This window comes from Malurus melanocephalus, unplaced genomic scaffold (assembly GCF_030028575.1).
Source record: "Malurus melanocephalus ecotype Western Australia unplaced genomic scaffold, MMel_1.1 scaffold_184, whole genome shotgun sequence".
Lineage (NCBI taxonomy): Eukaryota > Metazoa > Chordata > Aves > Passeriformes > Maluridae > Malurus > Malurus melanocephalus.
Window position 1 is genome coordinate 1,401,734 of NW_026623416.1, and position 23,797 is coordinate 1,425,530.

Here is a 23,797-nt window from a genome sequence, read left to right on the forward strand (position 1 = left end):
GTATGTTGTGTTCCATCTGTGTATGTACATGCCTGTGTGCATCTATATATATGTAGTTTAATATAGGGAAAAACATCTGAAAATGGAAAGAGTATGAATTTGGTTTTTTTAATAATTGTCCTAATTACCATTATTACCTAATTACCAAAAAATTACTATTTTTCAGTCGTTGTCCGCTGAGGTACCTGTATTGTTAGTTTCACATACCTAAATGGTTAGTGAAATCGTTAGTGAATACACACTGAATATGCAAACTATCTGTAGAGAAGACTTTGCTGTGAAGCAATTTTGAGCCAGACTTCTCTGCAGATCCCTTGTCCCATCAAAGCAGAAAGAGCAGAGTTATTATTAAAATTAAAAACTTGATCTTTTTGTGGTTTGCCTATATCTGAACACCCTGTCTTCATTTCACCACTCTACTCTTGCCCTGGCATCATTTTAAGAATGTCAATTTCAGCACATTTTATGATATTTAAAGAAATTTCCTTACAGTAATGAATACATTTTAATGGTACACATGGAAAGTTCAATGTGTTCTAGCATTGTATATAGGAAAATTAACTCTCTTTCTGTATCTGTACTTCTGTAATTSTAATTAAATATTTATCTTCTGTTTACATACAAAATAGGAGATCAGGACTCTGTGGAGGCCCAGAAATAGCTTTTAGAACCATATCCTGAAATGASACTTTCTGTATTGTGTAATATTTCAAAACATGAACACTGCCTCCAATCTTGGTAGGCAATTTGCAGATTCAGTGGTAAAAAACGATCAGTGGAAAATATTTTTTAAAAATCTTACTGGATGCTAGTTCTGTTTGTTGCGTAATTCTTTTAATTTTCAGTTTAAAGCTTGAAATGTTTGCTCTCGTACAACCTACTAATTGCAGAAATAGCATAATTTTTTTCCATTTTCCTTCACACATACCCTTGACAAAGTAGAGTTGAAAACTGACACCGTAAATTGGGATTTTAAGGTGAAATTAATATTTTTCCTGCAATTGGGGTTTTTGAATAGACAGGGAGGTATAGCTGAGGTTTCTTCTCTTAGTGACATTTGATTGGTGGTTTTGGGAGTTGGTTGGATTGGAGAGTTTTGAGATTGGTTGGATTGAGAGTTAAAGGGTCCCCATTCAGAAAAAATACAGATGTGATATAAAAATAAATACCTGCTAATGTCTTTGTGAGTTTGGAGCATTTAAATTGCTTTGGTTAATTYCTCCAAAAATTATTGCAAAGCCTTTTCATATTTCAAAGGATTCTTGTTTGCAAGCGGCAAGTAWTGCAAGCAGTAGCAAATACTAATAAAATTCAATTTGAAGAACTTCAAGACGGCTGTGTGCTGCCTTGGTTCTTAAAACTACTTCAGTATTAGAAAAGAGGGTACTACAGTTGTGATATATGGGTTTCACTGTCTGTTTTGTATGAGCAGTAGAGCTTGAAAATAAGAAACATGTAATCTTACTAAATACAATTTGCATTTTTTTAATGCTATTAAATCCTGCAGTACTAAATATTATGCTATTTTTTAGACTTTACTAATTTATCTGTTTGTTTTAAATTTATGTGCAGCAAAGTAATATTCCAGTATTTGAAATGAGAAATTGATATCTAATAATCAAATTCTTAGGACTGTTTCAAGTRCTTATTGTGTGAAACTCAAGCGGTTTAGATTTAGCTGTCTCTTAATGTTGTTTTTTGTGTATCCTAAACATCCAGTTATGTGAGAAATGCATTTSAGAGAAGAAACTAATACAGAGAAAACACTGGAGATCGATGTTAGTTTGATGTGGAATGCGTAACAAATTAAATGTTCGGGTTATTAATGGTATTTTGACCATAAGTAAAACAAGTCTTTACTGGACTGCTCAGTATTTCAGTGATTCTCTTGTGGTGGAAGCCCAGAACTGCACATTGCACTCCTGATGCTATCTCCTAGGACTTTTTCAAGAATTGGCTTGTTTTAGCCTTCCTTTCAGTCACCTGCATTGTTTGAAACARTTCTGTGCTATTGGTATGCAATTTACTATTGTGTGCCACAGATCTTTACAGATACACTTTGCTTGGAAGATTCATTGTCAGTTCAGGTAGCTGAGGAACAAACTGGCTTTTGTGTCCACTGTCAGTAAATAATGAATTAMTGCTGTTAGCCATGAGTAAATTATSGATGGCCAGAAAGATTACTGAGGCATATTCTTGGTACAGTTGTTAGATATAGTAACAGTGTAATTGATACATACCATCATAGCTTTGAAAGACAAAAGGAAGAGACAAACTTGCATCTTCTTTTTACCGTATCTGATAACGTTGCTCTTATTTTGTAAATCATGTTTCTTTTACTAAATACTGGAAAATTCTGCTGTTCCACTATCAGGAGGGTTCCTTAATTCACATAAATTACTAAGAAAAATGGCATATGTAAAGCTGCTACAGAAAATTTTGATATGGCTATTGTATGCTGGTTTCCATTTTAAGGTGGAGTGACTAGTTTTCTTCTTACCAYATAATCATATTTAAAAAGCAAGTTAAAGAAAACATTGTAGGCTTCATTTCAGAATGATGTGCCTTGCTAACCACTCTTCTGTCTGAATTGAAATACAAATACTTCTTTCCTAAATCCACAAATCCACAGAAATGTCACCAGGAGGGCAGGTTTTTTAACTGCCTTTTTTTTTTTTTTTGCTTGTTTAAGATTTTGCTGTGGCTGTAGGAACAGCTAGTGTCATGCTTAGTGTTTCTATCTCTGTGGAATTTTCATCATACATACTAGTTGCAGACTCATTTTCTTAATTCTTGACAGTGCAAGAATTAAGGAGAAAAAAAGTAAGAAAAAAAATCTCTGAAATRCAGAAAGAAATGTATTCCATTTTGAATACTTAGAAGTATCTGGTGTTCAGAGGGAAATGATAGATGCTCACTGGGATGGTCTGTATCTAAAGGATACATCTTAAAGTACCCCAAAGTACTATTTGAGTTGCTCTGTTCTTTCCCAGGGGAAAGGCTTCTGAAAGCCTTTGTGTTTAGCATTGAGTGAAAATCAGTTGCAGAATCCCGGTGGCTGAAGTATGAAGGGAGTTCTGGAGGCCCTCTGATTCAGCTCTCCTGGTGAAAAAGGGCTAGCTAAAGCCAAGTGTTCAGGACCATGGCTTTTGAGATATCCAAGGGGAGAGACTTGGATATCAACACCGGTGCCAGTGCTCAGTCACTCCCCTGAGTAAAGAAGTGTTACCCATGTTGAAATGGAGTCTGCTGTGTCTCACTGATGAGATAGCCCTGGGCTTTCTCTTTTCTAGGCTGAACAGTCAGTCCAAGGCTATCTTAGCCTTTCTTTACATAAAAGGTGCTCTAGGTGTTCAAACATCTCTGTGATCCTTGATTGGACTCTTCAGTGTGTCAGTATTTCACTTGTGGTGGGGAGCCCAGAACTGCACAGAGTAYTCCAGATTGTATCTCTCAGGGTTTTAGCAAGAATTGGCTCATTTTGGCCTTCCTTTTAGTCGTCTGCTTTTTTTCAAAACAGTTGGCAGATTTAGGAAGGTATTTCGTTATCATTTTTTATCATCAGACTAAATTCTGATTTCYTTTAGTGTTCCTTCATCAGGAGTTTATCCAGTATGTGCCCAGACAGCACATTTCCAAGTTATGTCCTGATCACAGCTCCAAAATCAAAGCTTGGCTAGAAAGAAATGGGTCTGAATATTATTGGTAGGGAGGTYTTTAGATTAAATTTGAATGATTCTTCTAAAGAAAGCATGAAGCCTTGTTTACATTCTAGGATTTGTRTCTGGTGCCTGAAGGATGTGGGGTATGGACGTGAGTATTAAGAGTTTTTGTTTTCTCACCACGTACCCATTTACCTTCATTTTACTACTTTCTTGTACCCAGATTGCGCTCATTGTCAACATCTATAACAGTTTTGCAGTTCTTGCCAGAGAAGTCACTGTATCTGTTCCAGATTCTCTTTTACTCATGAGAAGAAGTATAACAATTTTGTGAATGGTGGTGTGTTGAAGCAAAGGCTCYGCCTCCTGCCTACCCTTCAAAGTCAAACAAGTAGTGTTATTGGGTCTAGTTGGACTGGCACACAACTGGCGGGAGAAAAAATACCACTATGTTGCCCAGTGCAGCTAAGCCAGCAAAATTCTTTGGGCAAATCAAATTATTCTAGCAAAAGATTCTTATTTCTGATGTTTATKTTGTCAGCTGAAGTTCCTCTAAAGAGCTTTTGCCAATGAAAGCTGTGTGCTATTACAGTATCATTCTGCTGGTGAATCTTTATACATGAACAAGTCYTTTGTCATGCAGCCCTAAGTCCAATTGGATAATCCTTGTTTGTCTTGGAAAAAGCACATCGATTAGGCTTGGAAATAGTGCAGTTTTTCATAAAATCTATTACTTTTTTGCCACTTGTGGCACAGGGCTTTTAATTTACTTGCCATAGTTGCTTCTTATAGTAGTTCCTTTCTGGTTTTATTTAAAGCTAGAATTTTGAGAATATATTTAAAGGAAATGGCACACTTAATGTACCCCAAGAGCTTTTCATCTGTTAGCTCGAGTTAATATGCTCCCACTTTTTTCAGCCTGGTTTTMTTTTTTCCTTACTATTACACAAAATGTAGGTGTGGATCCCTCAGGAAYAAGGCAGGACAATGAGCATGTTAAAGTTTTGGCTTCCCTGAAATCTGAGAACTACCACTGAATGAGCGCTGGGGCAACAGTGCTGATCCAATGGGGATCTGATCAGGAGTGAAGCTCAAGGGAAAGTGTGGCTCAAGGAAGGATGATAAAATCTGGGTTTATTAACATATGACATATATGTAGTGTCCTGTTTTGCTGATGTAGTGCAGGTGCTGCTGTCCACATTCCAAGATCCTCAGCTGGCCTTTATGGTGTGTACTGGTGCAAAAGTACATGCAGATGGGGGCATGTGAACTATCCTGGTCGTGGCAAGGAAAGAAAATGTCTTTATGACTTTACATACTCAGATGGAGGAGACAAACTTTCCTGGTTTAACATAACATGTTTTACTTGTCACCTGCATCAATCCTTTGCATTTTCATGAAGTATTCAGGTTTAAGGTGAGGGGTGTTGGACTGTTGTTTATTCCCATATTCTTCTTAGTTTTTGCGGTTTTCAGAAGTAGTCTTCATCTCACTCTTCCTGTRTTGTAGCCTCTAACCAAATCAGTCCAATTGTTCTGTGTATTGTTAGAGTTGTGATCTGTAAGGGGATGTGGAAGGGTATAGAACATCAGCTCATGTAAGTTGTGTCTGGTCAAGGAACTTATCAGTGCCATAAGGGGATAATAAGAAAAGGAGAAGTAAATAGGAACATTCTGAGACACAAATCTGTTGAACCAGAAAATAAGGGGGATAGATTAAAGAACCAAACTTGATCAGTCACTAATTRAAGAGAGTAAGTAGAATGTGGGAATGTTTATGTCAGTGAGATTATTTGATTGAAGACCTCATCAAATGGCATTATAAGGGAAAGGAGGAARCCATAAAAAATTTGGAAAGAGACACAAACTAGCCAAGAAAATTGACTGGAGAAAAGACAAACAACCTGGTCAGTCACACTAACTGGTGAGCTATCAGAAAAATGCACACAAACAAAGATTCTGTGACTGATAAGGAGGCAACCCTGAGGGTCCGGGGTGTTGGAGCAGGTCAGTGAGACTATGCCAGCCAAGGGGGTGATTTGCAAGAGAATGGAGTTGGGAAAGGGACAAAACAGGGCCAGGAGAAAATGGGCCARTACAGGTAAACTGTGGCCAGTCTTTACATTCGACTGGCTGAGCTCTGCGCCTGATCACTGCTGTCTGTCCTGTTTTATTAGATCTTTYCTTAACTACCTCTCTATGTAATTTCACTTTCTGTACCGTGTATGAGTGCTGMAAGGGCTAAATGAGACCAGCTTGAGTAGCGAATAGACCAGCAACTGGAATCTCAGTGGAGGTGTCAGCACCAMCGAGGTTTGCAGCGCCAGCGCTTGGAAGCGGGTATGGCTCTTGGTGTCAGGAGCTGAAGGGGCTGTAGCAATCTGAATTATTTTGTTGGTTTCCTACAGACTCTCTGTCTGTAGTGCCAGCTACATATGGAACTTGTGTGAGGTTGTAAATTACCTTGTAGTGCCACACATAAGTTAAACTTCTGCTTCTCCTGCTTTCTGTGGGAGAAACGGAAGAAGACAGTAACATTTATAAAGCCGTCTGGCCTGCATTGTCTCCATCCAGTCACATAAGTGATTTCTCTTGTCTTGTTTTAGGTTTTGGGGTATGACTCTTCCAGAGCTTACTAGACCTAGGCCAAAAAATGTACTTACAAATAGGTTGGTCCTGGATTATGAATAAGACACTGCATTTGGATGTAGCTATATGTTTAGCTCAAGAATTTACTGTTATTGTAGATGCAACTAATAAATATGTTGAAATGTAGTTCAAATTACAGTTGTTGGAATGGTTGGAGCAGATACAATGTGCAGAATACTCAGTAGCCCATTATATGCTTATAATTAAATTTGAAAATGCTTATAAATGTTGACTTTTGGGGAAAAAATAATTTCCTTTTCAGTATGTACCTATGCAAAGTATGCAGTTGCAGATTTCTGGTCAGCCTGGTAGCRTTTTATAGGGYATACCCATYTGATTGTACTTGTGTAAAGCTTTCTGTGGGAAAAGGCTATGCYTGAGAATACTTCTGAAGTATTAATTTAYTTTTAAAATAGAGGTCTTTTGCAGGCTGCAGGATAGATGTAGTTTATTATCTGAATTTGAGATGGAGSGTGTGGAGTAGTTGAGTAGTTTCTTGTCCTTCCCCRGACTGTTAAGTAGGAATATACAGAGAGTTGGAGAGGAAAGTGATCGTCAGGTATTTGCAGGAATTGCTTTGGTTATTTCCATTCTGTGATGGTTGAAAATCAGTGGGTAGCTGCAGTTTTTATAATTTTGSTGGGAAAGGACAGTGTAAAAGACACACCTCAATAGGTGTTACCTTGATGAAAATACGTAGTTTTTCCCAAATAAAATGGAAAAGCTTCTATGTAAAACATTACTGCAAGAAACATGTRCAGAAGTATAAGACTTTTAAAGGGTGTTTTGCAAGCAGGCATGCTCTTTATTCACCTTTGTTACCTTTACACTTATAAGAGTTTATTGGGTATACAGAAGAGAATGGGACAAAACTATACTGGGTATGTCAGTGAAATGAAAACTTTTGAGGATGTCAGTGAAATGCTGACTTGAGGGTCAAGATTGTAGATTTTAGGGGCCTGACATACACTGCTTCTTTTACTAGTAACAATCTGATGAACTTTTTCCTGATACTGCTTCCTTTAAATATGRAGTAATCTGTATTCCTGTTCATCGTGCTCTTTTTGTTAAATGTATATTTGAAGAAGGGCAGAGAGTTTATCTTGTTAGTTAGAMGCTAGATAGAGTGTTCTTGGTAACTGTCAGCCAATCCGTTCTTGTTGCCTGTTGGACATGAGAGAAATACATAGCATATGTCTGGAAAAAGTAGTAGTAGTCCCAGAAAATATTTTGAATACTAACAAAAAACGGCTAGAATGATTTGGCATTTGGAGAGCTCCTGTCTTTAAGGAAAGTATCATATTCCACAAATAAACTACTGAACTTAATGACCAATAATAGAGTAGACTGAAAAAAAAATGTCATTATATAGTTATTCCACATGCTGATTGAAAATAACATGAAAATAGAGTAGATGTCTGTTATTAGCTCCTTGTGCTTTCCTGCATGCTGGTATTATCTTGATATAATCATTAYATGGGGATTGATTTCTTAATAAAAACTAAGACAAAACACCAAGTCTTCAATGAATTTAGGTTTGTATTGGGGTTTTTTATAAAATCTGTTTGCAAATAAATTGACTTATCTTTAGTTTACTTCTTTTTCAGTACAGAAAAAGACACAGTTACATTTTAAATCTCTGTATATGTAGTTCCAAAAAATTATTTTATCTTTATTTTCTTTCTATTGGGAAACAATTTTGACTGAAATTACTGTTGCTTACTGCAGAGGGCACTTAACACTTGTGAAGTTTGAAATATATGTGGAAGTTAGTAATCTGGAGTGATGATGAAGGTAAACTACTGGCAGTTTGCATCTCCACTCTTTTTGAAGTGGTGCACTTCTGAAGCAAAAGGAAAATAATAATAATAATAATAATAATAATAATAATAATAATAATAATAATAATAATAATAATAGTAGTAGTAGTAGTAGTAGTAGTAGTAGTAGAAGTGTGTTTCCAAATTAGACTACTTTCAGTATGGCAGGGTATATTAGTGTTAAAGCTTGGGAAGGGTGTCACATTTAAATTAGGGCGATAGTGGTGGGAGATCTCCTGCCGAAGGCATGTATAGACTGTATTAGAAGAGGAGTGGTTATTTTGTTTCAAGATTCTATTTTCAGCCAGCTTCTCTAAATCAATTTTTTTTCCATCCTCCATCTGATGTTTTCTTTTGCACTCACAATATCCCAGCTCACCTAATTTGCCAGCACTTACATTACGTATCTTTCTCTTTGAATAGGCRTAGTCATTATGGTATAAAAAATTGGGCCACAAATCATTCTTCTCTGAGTCTTGTAGCATAGCTCCTTCAAGATTTGTCCTTTGGTAGTGTTCTCTGAAATCTAATAAAATATGTGTTTTCACAGAAGCTGTGCTCTCAAGGCACTTACTGAATATCCCAGTTTTTTGGTGTTGAGCGTCTGAGGGCAAGGAGCCTTCTGGGAGAGTCACCCTTTACCTGGACATCTATGTCATGAACTTTCAGGTGCATACCTGCCTTCTGACCAATTTTTCTCTGAAAAATTAAAGTGTGATTGGTTAAGGAGTTCAAGAGATTGAGCRACAAACAGATGCATGCATCATCAGATTGGTTCCCTAAGGAAGCTGACTGGTTTAAATGAGATACAGTAGGGGAAAATTTCAATTTGTATTAAAGTATTTGAAAGCAAGAGAACTGAAAAGCTTGAAAATTTTGTAAAAAATGCCTGCAAATCAAAGGAGAAGAAAATTTTCTCTTGAACACCTGGACAAAACTTCTAGTTCTTAAAAGGAGTGTGCTGGCACTGAAAAGAATGGTGGAGTACAAACCATATGTCGATGGAAACCAACCAAGAAGTAGCTTAATAGTGTTCAGAAAATAAAATGCYCCTGTAAAGCTAAGAGCCAGAACAGGTTCATAGTCCAGTCTACAACTAAGCCTGAAATGAGCCCTCTAACAATCTGGGGGGGAGGAGAAGGGGGACGCTGTTCTGGAACACAGGACCATTGCAGACAGCTTGTTTTCTCCGCTTCAGCTGTCTTCATTTACGTGCAAATGTAATGGAAATAGTGCTGTGATGGACTGAAACGGAAGTGGTGGAGTGAGTGGACAAGCTGGAGAGCAACTAAATATAARTTTGCTTGCATTAGGAATTCTCTCAGAGAAGTTCATATGATGGTTAGACTCAAGCATGGTTCCAGTGGTAGTTCATATGTTTTTAGGTTTTGTTTGTTTGATGGGGGATCTCTGAAGTATGACACATACTTCTGTATATTTTCAGCATTATTATTATTATTATTATTATTATTATTATTATTATTATTATTATTATTATTATTATTATTATTATTATTATTATTATTNATTATTATTATTATTATTATTATTATTATTATTATTATTATTATTATTATTATTATTATTATTATTATTATTATTATTATTATTAATCTGTGCTAACAGCATGATATGTTTTAATTTTGGCAGAATAGTGGGGTGGAGGGGAGGAATGGGACATTTGATGCTGGTGGTTTCATAGGCATTGGTGAGGATTTCTGTGAGGAATGAGAGCTCTAATTTAAATTGTTCAATAGCATGGACACACAGTGAAGAGGAAAAGTGGTTGTGTTCATAACTGGGAAGACATTGCTTGGAGGTTAATGACCTTCACATCACTAGCAGRGGAAACTTAAGGCATGATGTAGTCCCTGTGGAATTTTAATGAAGTACATAGAGATTGTACTTCTCTTAACCAAAGATTGATGATTTGATTTTTTCAGCTTATGTGTATGAATGRCTATTATTACATGAATAACCACAAGGATGAAGCATCTCTGTGCTGAGCTAGCAGAATTAAAATAGGCTGTGCTACAGAGCAAATGTCTGATWAGCTAAGTGCAGGCCTGATAGGAAAGGGATGCAATGCAGAGAGCAAGCTCTGTGTGGCAGCTGCTTACTGACTGGTACAGAATTTATTACTGTGAAGACTGTGTTTATCCATTTTTCCATATTTCTGTRGTTTGTAGGTGCTAAGGCAGGAGGAATGTAAAATAGGTGATGTCTTATTTCCTTCATATTACTCTTTAATTACGTAGTTTTCGTTTTGCATGGATGTTGGAATTTTTATATTTGAGTGCTGTTGAAGTATAATTTAGTAGTAATTCTTCCAGGGGTCAGGGAACAATCAAAAATCTGTGTTTATAAAGACAATATAAAGGTGAATACTTGCAGGTGCTAARTTTCATGGTGTTTAAGTGCAGTCTTAATAAGTCACTCCTAATGCTAGCTGCAAAGCAATACTGAAATATGGATTTTAATTCACTCATCTGGAAGTGGTTTTTGTTTTTGTTTTGGTTTGGTTTTCTTTGCACTGGTATAGAGTGAAGACAGTCCTAGTCCCAAGCGACAACGCCTTTCCCATTCAGTCTTTGACTATACAGCAGCGTCACCAGCCCCATCACCACCAATGCGACCATGGGAGATGACATCAAATAGGCAGCCTCCTTTGGCTCGACCCAGCCAACACCACTTCTCAGGGGAACGATGCAACACGCCTGCACGAAACAGGAGGAGGTAAGCAAGCTGTGTAGCTTGGGAAGCAAGTTCTTATTTGTGATTTTAGCTCGAGGAAGATGTATTCTCGAGCTAGAGTACATCTGACCAGATTACACATGGTAAATATGTTAATGTTTTCTTCGAGTTGTAAAGTACCTCAGTCGCAACTAAAAGGTTACTGTAAGTAATTGAGGTTTGTGCATCATCTTGTAATTTATGTGAATAGTCAGCTTGAGGAAAGAAGTGCTCAAAATGTATTTTATTGTGAACCTAATTCTTCTTCACTCTGTGCTGAGGCAAAATGCCTGTAGAAAAGGAAAATCATTGGGGTACTTTWAAAAGTTTTAAAAACTATTGATGTAGTACCATCATTTTCATGACAGTCACAATTATTTTTGTACTTAAAAGCAATCAAAATAAAGATGAGAGATACCAGGAGGTGAGCATAGTGTCAAATGTTTGCTGAGGTGGGTGATTCACGAGTAATAGGAATTAGATTTTCATGTTGATTTTAGCTTGTGGCTCATTGACTTCTCAGAAGATAGATTTTGGAAGAACTTCCAGTGGTCATGGAAGAGAGACACTGGAACTGGTGCCTGGACAGATGTTAGTCTAGCAAAGCATAAAACTACAGATTTTTTTTTGCTATTCTAGTTAACCAAATTAGCCAAAACAGAAGCTTTCATTGCCTTGCATTCTGCCTCAAAAATGCTGAATCAGCTCATGCAAGTTAAACACATTGTCTCTGTTTGCTTCTAAGAAATGCTTTGGCTTGTTTTGTACTAAAAAAAGAAGTGTCTATGCATTTTCATTAATACAAAATTTAGGCTTAAGATACATTTAGCTAGTTTTCTTCTGATTGCACAAATCAAATTTGTCAACCATGATCAGCCTGTAATTTTGAAGCAAGAGCTTTTAGACCTTGCTAGTTTTGTATCTTTGCTTCAACTTCATGAATTTGAATGCTTTCAGCTAGTGGCATGTAAAATATGCAACTCTCAATGCAGCTTGTCAGACTTAGGAAAGAGGTTGAATTGTGGACTKAAAAGGGTTGTTGTGAAGACAGAAGATCAGACCTTTTATATAGTTTCATGCAAGGATGCTCTGTTAGGAGTCTTTGGTCCAGAAAATGATCTTGACCTCAAATGGTTTGAGCTGAGATGCATAGAACATTACATTTGGTCATTTTTGTTTGGCGCCTGGTCAGCTTACATTTTCTTTGCGCTRTTCGTTAACATCTGCCGTATTAAGCAGCAAGCTTAACAGGCTAAATGCTAGACAGTGGAATCTAGAGTTTGGATGTACTGTGGGATAGAGGATACACACGGAAGCGTGAAAGGGTTGAATGTGCATGTGACAAGTGTCTTGACATTCAGATGCAGCCAGATGTTACTGAGGTAGTAGCCTGTGGCTTTTGCAAGTAATTTGGAAACAGGGAGACACCTCATTGCAAAGCCATCTTCAGTCTGACAGGGGCTGTTAGGTCAGCTGGAGCATTGTGGACACAAAGCATTTCTCTTCCTGGGGSCAGCTCACCTGCTTTTGGGTGTTAACACAAGTTTTTGCTCTAATCAGAGACATTTGAAGGTGTCAGTGGTTTGTTTCCCTGCACTTGAGTCRGGACATTTTTTAGCTTGGGTACACTGTTGCATTTGTGTTAGCTCTAGGTTTGTTCCAGAATAGTGTTGCACCCAGTTTCCTCTTCTAGAGCAGCTAGGGAATGTTGGGGAGAACACCACAAACATGTYTTGGAGGAGCCTTTCTGAGTCTTAAGAGTGCTCTGGAGTCATATCAGAACTAATAACCATTGTCATGGATCAAAAGCTTGATGCTTTGAGGTCATTGTGAGTGCATTTATTATTAAAGCTTTAGGTGAGGTTATGTGTATGCGAAGCAAATTTCCTGTTTTCCCTGCTCTGTTTTCTCATTGCCAAATGGTTTCAGAGTTCAACAGGTTTTCAGATTAAGATAAGATGAAAGGTGAACTYCAGTTGCAAGTGGTTGTTGAGCTCAAGAACAGGCTAGGGCAAGTGCAGGCAAAACCTCTGAAGTGTGTGTAGTGTGGACATCACTGCCCCAGTGTCATCAGCATTAACTATTTCATCTTACTAGTTGACTCCTGCTGTTCAGGAGAGTCTGTCTTGGGTTTTTCTTACTACCTGGATTTTTTTTCTTTGCCTGGTTTACTATTTAGACCTTACCTCTTGGTAACAGTGGTTTCGCACTGTGCCTAAACAACAGTGCCCTAATTTGTTGTGGTTTTTTATTCCAATTCATTGCAGATAAATGATACATTTAGGAAGATAGCCTTCTGGTGTGAATTTGCAGAAGGATTATTTTTGTCTAGATACTTATATACAGTACAGATAAATTATGAATGTAAAAGYGTGATGCATGCCTGTATGAAACAGAGAAGACCATTCCAATTTACCTTTATCAGTCATTGTGAAATGGGGGAATCTGTACCACTGCTGTGCCTTACCTTTCATCTGGGCTTCCTTTCTTCCTTGTCTTGAATGTAATTCTGAGCTAAAGGGATTCAAGAATGTGTTACTGCAAAGAAATCACCCTTGTTAGAAATAGTTAGATCTGCACGTACTAACTCTGCAGTTTGGATACCTTTTGATGGCTGTTCTTACCTGAGGGTAGGAATTCATGCTTTCATCCTGTCTCTTTGTTTTAACCTRGCATTTACCATGTTTATACTGTGCATGTAGTAGCAGAGGATTTTTCGTGGCTATTTCTTGAGGAGTTTAAGCACAAGTTCATTATTTATGTTTAATAATAATTTAGATCCATGTCTTGGCAATTATTCTGAAGTAATTTCCAGTAATTCAGAAGCTAATAAAACTGTATTCAGATACTGTGAATTTTGCTGACTGAAAGGATAGTATATTTATAATTCTGCATAGGAAAAAATCAAGCTTTGCTTTTTACCAGAGAGTAATTCTTTATTCATTTAAAAAGACACTCCAGAAGTTTTGCCAGGTTTTGTTGGCTTTTTCATAATTCCGGGTTCATAGAAAAGCCAGGCCTTTTAACCAAGAGAGAGGCAAGACTAGATTTATGAGAACYGTCTTGTCTAAGAAGTCACCTTATCTAAGTGCTGGTGGCAGTTAAGAGAATTTCTGTTCTTCTAACACACTRGTGTTGTCTTTTGTAACTTTACTCTATTTCTGGAGCTTTTCCAACAAAAAATCCTCACATAGACATATTTCTGTTAAAATATTCAGACCATTTCTGTTTCATAGGAGGAAATAGCAAATTTAAAACAACCTCAATGCTCCAAACAGTAGAACATCTTCTGCCTTACTAATTCCGTGGTTAAACATTATATACACCACTTTTACCTAATGAGAATTTAGCAATTGTATTGTATTAGTACTATAGCAATAGAGAGGGCAGCAAAAACATTAGAAAGGAAAGTGGATTTAAGATAAAATAAGCAAGAATGTAAATTTAGGTTCTCAGTACTTAAAAGAAAACACAGCTTGTATGTTCTGCCATGGTAGTTTGTAAAAACAAAGGTGGCTATGCATTTTTAATATGTTTGGATGTTTCTTTGCTGTGTTACAACCTGGACTTTTGTCTTCTGTTGGACCTGTTGAGAATTAGCATTTGTTTCAGTTCTAAGAGATGCAATAATGTCATAAAATCTCTGTGAAGTAGGGTCGAAAAATAGTGGCTTGTGGCATTGTGTCATATACTCACAGTAGCACCTGGATAGCTGGTATGTGATCTCACTTCCCCAGAGTATGTCTGTTTCATGTAGCATGGAAGTTGGACTCAGCCTGAGAAATATGTGGGATTTGCCAGCAGGTTTCAGGTTTATTCGATTTTTATCCAGTAATTGCAGAAGTTCCATGCACTGTTGGAGAGGACATGTTCTAATAATAGTCACAGGTCCTTTTGACTCTTTTCTGTAGTTTAGTTCCTTTAGCATGTTTCATAAATGGTTTCCCATTATAGCTTCAATYTGCTGTTGCTTCTGGGACGTATAATTTGTGTGGGTTGTGGAGRTTGGAATGCATGTGCTAGAAGTACTGCAAGATGGTTTTGTGCTTTCAATGTTTCCCCCTTCCAAATAATATAGTGTGTTTATTACCTCTGTGTGCATAAGTTTTGAGTGCTGAACCTAAGCCACTGGTCTGTGATTTACAGAAGTCTCGGCTCAAGGTAGTTGCAGCTCTACTCAGAACTACCTGCAATTATAGAAGAATACATAATCAAATCTTACACTTGTAGATCAGTTGGTTAGAAGAGGTATATGCTTTGGTCTAAATCTATGTACAGAAGTTCTGCACTCTGAAAAAGAAAGAATACCACAATCATAATTTCATGGGATCTTCTGGAGAGAATTTTAGAAAGTGCTCAATCATGTAGTGAACACATGAGAGYGGAAAAATTGTTTCTTCAAAGAAGTCTACTGCTTTGTCTGCTATCACTAAGCAAACACCCATTCTGTGGCATGGTTGAAAGAAAGACCCTGGGGAAATCGGTGATCATTTAATGAACGATTTTTACCTAGATAGAACAAAGGCATGGAAGTCTCATGAAGAGTGCTGTCTTSACTTTTGAGCACTATTATGGCAATCAATGTGCCATGTTTCTAATGAGGTAATATTTACATGTGAGTTCTCCTCTTGGTTTCCCTAACAGTGTTAAGCTATGGTCTGTTAAGCATTTCCATACCGAAAAAAGTGTCATTTATAAGGATTCTAGCAGTTCTGTCTGTAAAAATTCTTATTCCAATCTAATAAACTTGTTTTAGTAAAATTTTATAGTTTAAAAAAATTMTGGTATTTAAATCTCTCGAGATTTTAGTTATTAAGAAGGATTTGTGTCATTTATATAACCTCTAATGTTTTTAATGCATTTCCAGTCCTCCTGTTCGACGTCAGAGAACAAGGAGAGATCGCTTGTCTAGACATAATTCTATTAGCCAGGATGAAAACTATCACCATCTCTCCTATGGACAGCAACAAGCAATAGAAGAGCCTCGAGCCTTTCGCCCACCGAATGTATCTCCTCGTATGTTGCACCCAGCTGCTCACCCACCACAGCAGAATGCAGTGATGGTTGACATTCATGATCAGGTAAAATTTTTGGAATACAAAGAGGAGGCTGTTCAAAATGTGGTGTTTGGTATTGGGGTTTTTTTTCCCAAAATCTTCAAGATCCCTCTCCTCACCAAATACTTGACAGTGGAAGTGACAGAGCACTAAATTTTATTTGACTTCTTACAGAGTGGTGTTGTACATTTAATGTGTAAGAAGCATTGCAGTAGTCAGTGAAAAAAAAAAAAGAAAGAAAGTTCACACTTTTAATAAAGAAGATTGATACTTAAAAGTTAAGAATTTGTCAGTGCATGTATTGGCATATTTTTCTAGGTCTCTGTCTTAAACCTTTGAAATGCAGTTATTTTGGTTTTGTAATTAATTTCATGTGATAAAGATGTGATATGATACTTATTAATGTTAATGATACTTATTCTAGTCGGGTGAAATACCTCACCTTACCTTAGGAGTCATTCAATAGTTAAACTGTATTATTTAGARGTAGAATTCACAGTGCCTGTAGTTGGTTATGTACGTAATAGCAGAATTCATGATAGTTGTGTTGCATAACTAAATTAACTATCCAAGCCTAATCAAATCCTCCTTAAATTATATGAAAGAATTATATACATAATTGGTCTGGAAAGTAAATAATATCTCTCTGCGACAGCCTTTTGTGTAGAATTCTGTAACTGAGGACCTGTAAAAGAGGTTTGGGGCCCTGACAGAAAGAACATTGAGGTGATGGAGCACATCCATGGAGGAGCAATGGAATGGGTGAAGGGGCTAGAGTGCAAATCATTTGAGGAGGGGCTGAGGGAGCTGGGTGTGTTTAGCCTGGAGAAAAGGAGGCTCTGGGAAGGCCTTACCAATCTCCAGAACTACCTGAAAGGAGACAAAAACTAGGTGGGGGTTGATCCCAGGTAACAACCAGGACAGAACAGGAAGAAATTGCACCCAGTTGCACAGGGGTAGTTTAGATTGGATATGAGCAAAAATTGCTGAAAGGATTGTCAAGTGTTGGAACTGGCTGCCCAGGGAAGTGGTGGAGTCACCATGCCTGAAGGTTTTTTAAAGACACGTAGGTGTGGCAATTACAGACATGATTTAGGGGTGGGAGTGCTTTGTTAATGGTTGGACTTGATGAACTCAGGGGTCTTTTCCAGCCTAAATGGTTCCATGATGCTGTTGAGGTAACCTTTGTTGTCTGCTAAATTAAGAGGCAGTTGCTATATAGCCATGAATAGACCTGGCTATGTGAATGTCCATGTCTGAAACTGCATGTGCACAGAATGCAGCTGTAACATCCCTGCTTAAAGCTGGTTTACAGTTAGTGCAACTGCATAGCACTGGTGTGTCATACTATGTATGCAGAGCAGTTCTTAGCAGGCAAGTATTTGCATTTGGGACCAAGTGCAAGGATGGAAGCCAATGCCATTCTAGCCATCTCACAAACTTATATTTTTAACCATTATACTGCTGCTGATTGGATAATGCTCTTGCTTTATGTAAGCTTTAAGCTTACTTCATGAAAATTCTGACTGAACAGTTTTCCATCCCACGGTCTCTGAATTCCAAACACCGTCTGTGATCAGATGACGTTATTTCCAGACTAACTGATGTCTTCCGTGGTGCTACTTTCCATTTTTGGGGCTTAAACATTTGGAGGTAGTTTTTTGTTATTGTTACGACCAGCAAACTTTCCAGGATCACACATGGCATTGCCCTGTATGCCCAACTTTTGTAGCAGAGCCAGAACTGGTTTAAATTCTTAAATTCATTGTCTCTCATGAGACTTCTGTCATTATTGATACACAGGTTGAGGTATTAACCTSTGTTGAGTGATCTGTGTTGAGTTTTGGTCTCTGTGTCTGGCTGTACACTACCAGTTCGGTAGTTTAGCTCTCTACTTATTCTCACCTTCGTGATGAGCTGTTCTTGTTCCATTTTAAATAAGCAGGTTCTGTATTGGCTGATCATGAAGGAAGAGAGAGCTTTAAAATAATTACTTTCAGTTCATCTGTGCTGCCTGACTCTTAAGCCTTTTGAGTTTTATTAGAGCATCAGAGTGCTAAAAGTTTGTTTAGTGTTAGAAAAAAACAAAACRAAACCATCAATAAAATTTTATACAAGCGAACAACACATGTGGTTTGTAGATCCATAATGCCTTTGAATCTTAGTTTGCTGATGACATTTTATAGATTGCCACTAGTTAGAAAATGGGGTTGCGTGGTTTCCTGATATGAGTCTGGATAGTTAGGGTCTTAGTCATGTTAACATTTCCTTTTCAGCTTTAATTATTTAAGTTAGGAATTTAGCTTAAACATTGGCCTGAAAGTGAATCAAGAAAGTGGTCTCTTTGGAAGAAAGAATCTAGGAAATTGTTTTGTCGTTTAAAGATGCAAGTCTCTGAGTTAATATTGAATCAGTCTCTTCAGAATTGAGAGAATTCTTGAGTTGGTTGAATATTAGCTTTTATATGGAAGTTACTACGTTCTTATTTCATAAGAATTAACCTGGGGGAGAGAAGGGAGGGCAGGCAGGCTTAGTAGGCTGAGTTCCTTATGAGTGACTAAGGTGCCCCTGAAGTTTTAACATATCAAGCTGAGAGATCCCTCTTGCCCCAAAACTTCCAATCAGTAAAAAATATTACATTGATAAAAACATTTTTATGAATAGAAGTTGCACCATGTGCCTCCYTTTACACTTTCCTTGTGATTATATTATTTTTCTGATATGTAAGTAAAATGTTGTCTTACTGTGCTATATAACAGTGTTAAGATTTTGCAGTAAGTTATTACTTTTTTTTCCCTTTTGCTGCAGATCCATCAGGGCACAGTTCCTGTTTCATACACAGTGACAACTGTGGCTCCGCATGGGATACCACTTTGCACAGGCCAGCACATTCCAGCCTGCAGCGCACAGCAGGTTCCAGGGTGCTCGGTGGTTTTCAGTGGCCAGCACCTTCCAGTTTGCAGTGTGCCTCCCCCAGTAAGTGGGTCTCTGTAACTACACCAGCTTTAATCTATTTTTCTAGTATAAATCTGTAATGTCATACACAGTGCTATATACAGCATGCTGGGAAYATTTATGATGCTGGTTTCTGCCAGTAGTGCATAACTTTGCTTTTCCTTTGGTGCACTGTGTGACATGAATAAGCCTGTGTGGCACTGAACCAAAACCCTTGATATGACCCATCTATTTCTTTAAGCTGCTCACTGAATTTGCATTTATCATGTCCAGATTCCATTTATCTCYGTGAGAGGCAACAAGGTCTGCATCATGCTGCTGGCTAGTCTGGTGTATTTGTGAGAATTAATTCCCCTTACCTWTCAGATTGGTGAAAATCGGTTACATAAGCTGGTGTGTATCCCTAAGGCAGCATGAGAGACAACCTTTTCCTTCTGTTTAGTAGTGGTGTTGGGGGAAAAAAGCAATCTTACATATTAAATTCAGCAAGGTGAGAAACCCATGGGTCCTAAGAAGCAGCAATACAGAAAAATCTGAAACTACGTTGGAGCTTAGGGAAATCTATCCAGTGAATACTAATAACTTTACCCTCTGCTTTGAGTAGGTATATTACCTGTGTAATTCATAAAATGTTTTGTAATTCAACAATGCAGTTGTCTTTTTAATATGTATAGGAGTAAAGCTCTGGTTTTTGTTTTGTATATACAACAGTTAATCAAGTGTGTTGAAAGAATCGATCCAGTACAAGGACTGGTTAAATTCTGTAGCATCAGCAGGCAATCTTTATGCTTTCTTCTGTTAGAGCATATAATTGAGGAATAGTTTGAAGTTAAAAGGGGTCTCTGGAGGTTGTCTGGTGGTTACCTGCTGCAATACCAATTTCCAAGTATAGAGATTTCACAACTCCTCTGAGCTGCTCCAGTCTTTKTCCTTGTGATGAAGAATTTCCTCTCTATGTCTGCTTGAGTTTTCTTTGTTGCATTTTGGTCCCATTGGTCTATGTCCTGTTTCACTCTCATGAAGTAGTTGCCCACAGTGGTAATGTTATTTTGTTCAGTTTTCTCTTTTTAAAGCAGACCCAGTTCTGCCACCTCTTTTATGCAGTTTTCTCCTAACTCCTGGTGATCACATTGTCATTTTCTTTGTTTGGCGGTGAGATGCCCAAAACTGGGCCCAGGACTTGAGATTACTGTCAGAAGTTGTAAATGGAGGGGCAGAATCACTTCATTGGTTTCATGAGTTGTGTTCTTAGCAATGCAGCCCCATGTGCCATAGGCCTTTTTGACTGAGTACACTTAGGGGTATTGTGTACATGTCCACAGAGCCCCACTTTTTTTCTGCAAATCTGACAGCAACCAATTAGTCTCAGAGTGTCCTGCTTCATATAGTTACTCTCTCCCAGTGCCAGRCTTCACATCTGCCTTTGAACATTACATAGTTCCTGTCAGCTGATTTCTCCAGCCTATGAAAATAAATCTCAAAGATAACCCATGCCCTCAAGTATGTCACCTTCCTCAGTATCCTTTTGATATTTTCACAGTATTTGTCTCTCTCACTGCAGTGTAACTATGAAGTCAGCAAATGTCATTTATCAAAAGATAAATCAGTTTTAAAAGTTCTTTGAAGGACAGAATGACATCCAGAGGGATATGGACGGGAAGTGGGCCCGTGTGAATCTCATGTGGTTTCACAAGAGCGAATACAAGGCGCTGCACTTGGGTTGCATCATCACAGGCTGGGGATGGACAGATCAGAGCAGTCCTGTGGGAAGGACTTGGGGGTGCTGTGGGTGAGAGGCTGGACATGACCCRGCCATGGCACTGCCAGCCCAGAGAGMCAAAYRTGTCCTGGRCTGYATCCAAAGCAGCGTGGGCAGCAGGGGAGGGAGGGGATTGTGCCCCTCTGCTCTGCTCTGCTCTGCTGAGASCCCACCTGGAACACTGCACCCAGCTTGGGGGACCAGCACAGGAAGGACATGGATCTGTTGGAGAGAATCCAGAGGAGGCCACCAAGATGATCAGAGGGATGGGGCACCTCTCATATGAAGAAAGTCTGAGAGAATTTGGTTTGTTCAGCCTGGAAAAGAGCAGGCTTAGGGGTGCCCTAATTCCTGTAGTTGAAGGCAGCCTACAAGAAAGATGGAGAGAGACTTTCTACAAGTGCTTGTATTGACAGGACAAGGTGAGGAATGGCTTCAAACTAGAAAGAGGTGGTCTAATTAGATAATAGGGAAAAAAATCTTTATTGTGAGGGTGGTGAGGCACTGGAACAGGTTGCCCAGAAAAGCTATGGATGGCACACCCCTGAAAGTGTTCAAGGCCAAGATGGATGAGCCTCTGAGCAACCTGGTCTAGTGWAAGGTGTCCCTGCCCAAGGCAGGGGTGTTGGAACAAAATTATCTTTAAGGTTCCTTCCTACCAAGGCCATTTTATGTTATGTCTGAACAGAAGAAYTTCTTTAAAAGCCTGAATGAAAAAAACAGCTAATTTAAATTTCTTTCTATTTGAAAGTTAGCRTGGCCTCATTTGCTTTAACTTGAAAAAGTGACGTGGGTATAGCACAAATCAAACATTCCAAACATATATAGGAACTATGGTAACCTTTAATACACAGAATCGTATTTTGATGTTTCTCAAATAATCTCAGGTTTTGAAGAGGACTGTGAGATGTTCTGCCTCTGAATTTATCTTCACCTATTTCAGAGGATAGTTTTCAATTTAGTAAAACACAGTAAAAATACATTATAACCATAGAAATACTTGTGTATGGTATTTGTTTTTTAGGAAAATTATAACTGAGGGAAAAGAATAGTCAGCATTTAAGAATAAAGAGTAGTCAGATCAAATTAATCTACTTCTGTTTTGGTGCATTTGATCATTGTGATCGCAGCAAATTGAGATGACAATTGCAACTCCACTATTGAAATCTAATTTTAAATTACTTCCTTTTTACCACTTAATGCTCTTATAGTTAATATACAAATGTATTCTGTGTGACATGACTAAGAAGAAAAAAAAAGAGATCAGAACTGGGTAATCTTTCTTTCTAAGATTTGATAATGAAAATCTTGATTAAATGCTCTTTTAATTGTTAAAAGTGTAAAAGAAGTGTAAAAGAAATGCCTGACAGTCTCATTATGGATGAAAGCACAAGAAAAAAAGAGAATGCAGATGTCTTGCTCTTCCATGTATAAAGGTGGAAGTAAAACTGAAGAATGCCACAAAATACATTCATGTTCCCCTGCAGTGCCTTCATCATTTTATTGTTCAAACTTTAGYGCCCAAAGTTGCTTTTATGTCAGAAGCTAATGGAGGAGAGAAAAAGAGCTATTTCCCATAGTATCTTTCACTACAGAGATGCTTTTAGAGCATAGGACTCACCAAGAAGTGAAGAACTGAGCAGACTGTGTGAATTATTCATAATTTCAGAGGCAACTGAGATCTTTAGGCCCAGTCTGACAGCTGAGAGTCCCTCAGCTGCATCTAGAGCTTAAAGTGGTTGCAAGTCCATTGCTTTGGCATGTTGTTTTGGAGGTGATATGTACAGAAAATAAAATTAACTAGGATAAATGTATCGGCTCATCACTTAGGAGCCTGTCTAATCCTGGAGTACTAAAAATCTAAACTCCTGATGACCTCATGAGCAGCTAGCAGATATCACACTGCACTACTTGTAGAGCCTGTTCTGTAAAATCACTGCTTCTTGAGTCTTTGGATTAGTTATTTTTGTATCTTTTGGAGGCTGTGTCAACACGGGAAAAGAAATGTTCTATAATAGTGATAACTTTTCATAATAAATACATAGAATATGGAACATTGTATGGGGAATGTTTGTGCTAGAGACAAAAATATATTGTTTTCATTTTATTTCAGATGCTTCAGGCGTGCTCAGTCCAGCACCTACCAGTACCATATGCAGCATTTCCACCCCTCATTTCTAGTGACCCATTCCTTTTGCATCCTCCTCATATCTCTACACACCACCCTCCTCACTTACCTCCTCCAGGACAATTTGTTCCTTTCCAAGCACAGCAGTCACGGTCGGTAAGTAATTCTTGTTACCCCACTCTCAGTAGAGCTGGTGGGCTGGAGGGCACATATTATTGATATCTCATTGAGGAAACAGAAGGATTTTCTTTCAAGTTGTAACCACGTGGTATGAAGATGAAAAAGTACTTTTGAAGTTCAGTGTATCACTTCAGATTTCATCATTGTCTGTGCTGTTTCTTCATAGGCTTTTACTTCTCTCAGAAAGATGAGTATTTCCTTCACCAGCAGGTATTTCTTTCCCAGAATAGAATGTAGAGGAGGTTGTGTAAGCATAGTGGGCATCTCGGAGAAAAGCTTAGCAAAGGAARCCAGAGTGGTACTTTAATTACATGCTTCTTCTGTATTACTTCTTGGTTAATTTTTAAATGACAAGTCCTTTTCCTAAAACATTTTTTCACACGTACGAAAGTTACTGATGTTGTCTGCTTAAGCAGATTTCACTTAGTGTGTGTGTGAACATGGGAAAATGTGACCCTGTTTTGGATTTAGGGGGACATCAGGTTTGCAGTTCTGGCCTACTACTCCTACTTTGTGATTATCTGATTACTTGTCCATTAGTTTGCCCTGTTGAGTAGAAGATGCAGATATTTTAGTAATATAGAAACAGGATATAGCTTTATCATTGTAAACACTGCTGAGACTCCTTCATGCTGTCCCTCAGGTGTGGATAGGGTTGTAATCACTTCATGATGGTGATGGGAGAACAGCTTCCATCATCATAATGAAGTGGTCTTCTGTGGTAGTAATCTTTATAAGACTTTGCTTTAGAAAATGTATAGGCTCAGGTTTTAGCTTGAGTTGCTTACTTAGGTTTTTTAACTTGGCTTGCCTGTCAACTTTCAGGTCTAACAAAAAGCCTGCAGTATAGTAGTT

The 23,797-nt window shown here is 38.0% G+C and overlaps 1 protein-coding gene across 4 annotated transcripts in view; it reads left to right on the forward strand.

The window, feature by feature from the left end:
- Window positions 1-23,797, forward strand: part of RNF38 (ring finger protein 38) — a 101,251-nt gene that overhangs the window by 61,316 nt on the left and 16,138 nt on the right. For all 4 annotated transcript variants that reach the window (XM_057373077.1, XM_057373079.1, XM_057373081.1 and 1 more), the window contains 4 exons: window positions 10,673-10,866; window positions 15,731-15,944; window positions 18,729-18,896; window positions 22,748-22,918. In XM_057373077.1, coding sequence (XP_057229060.1) covers window positions 10,673-10,866; window positions 15,731-15,944; window positions 18,729-18,896; window positions 22,748-22,918 — 747 coding nt within the window. The remainder of the gene's footprint in view (window positions 1-10,672; window positions 10,867-15,730; window positions 15,945-18,728; window positions 18,897-22,747; window positions 22,919-23,797) is intronic.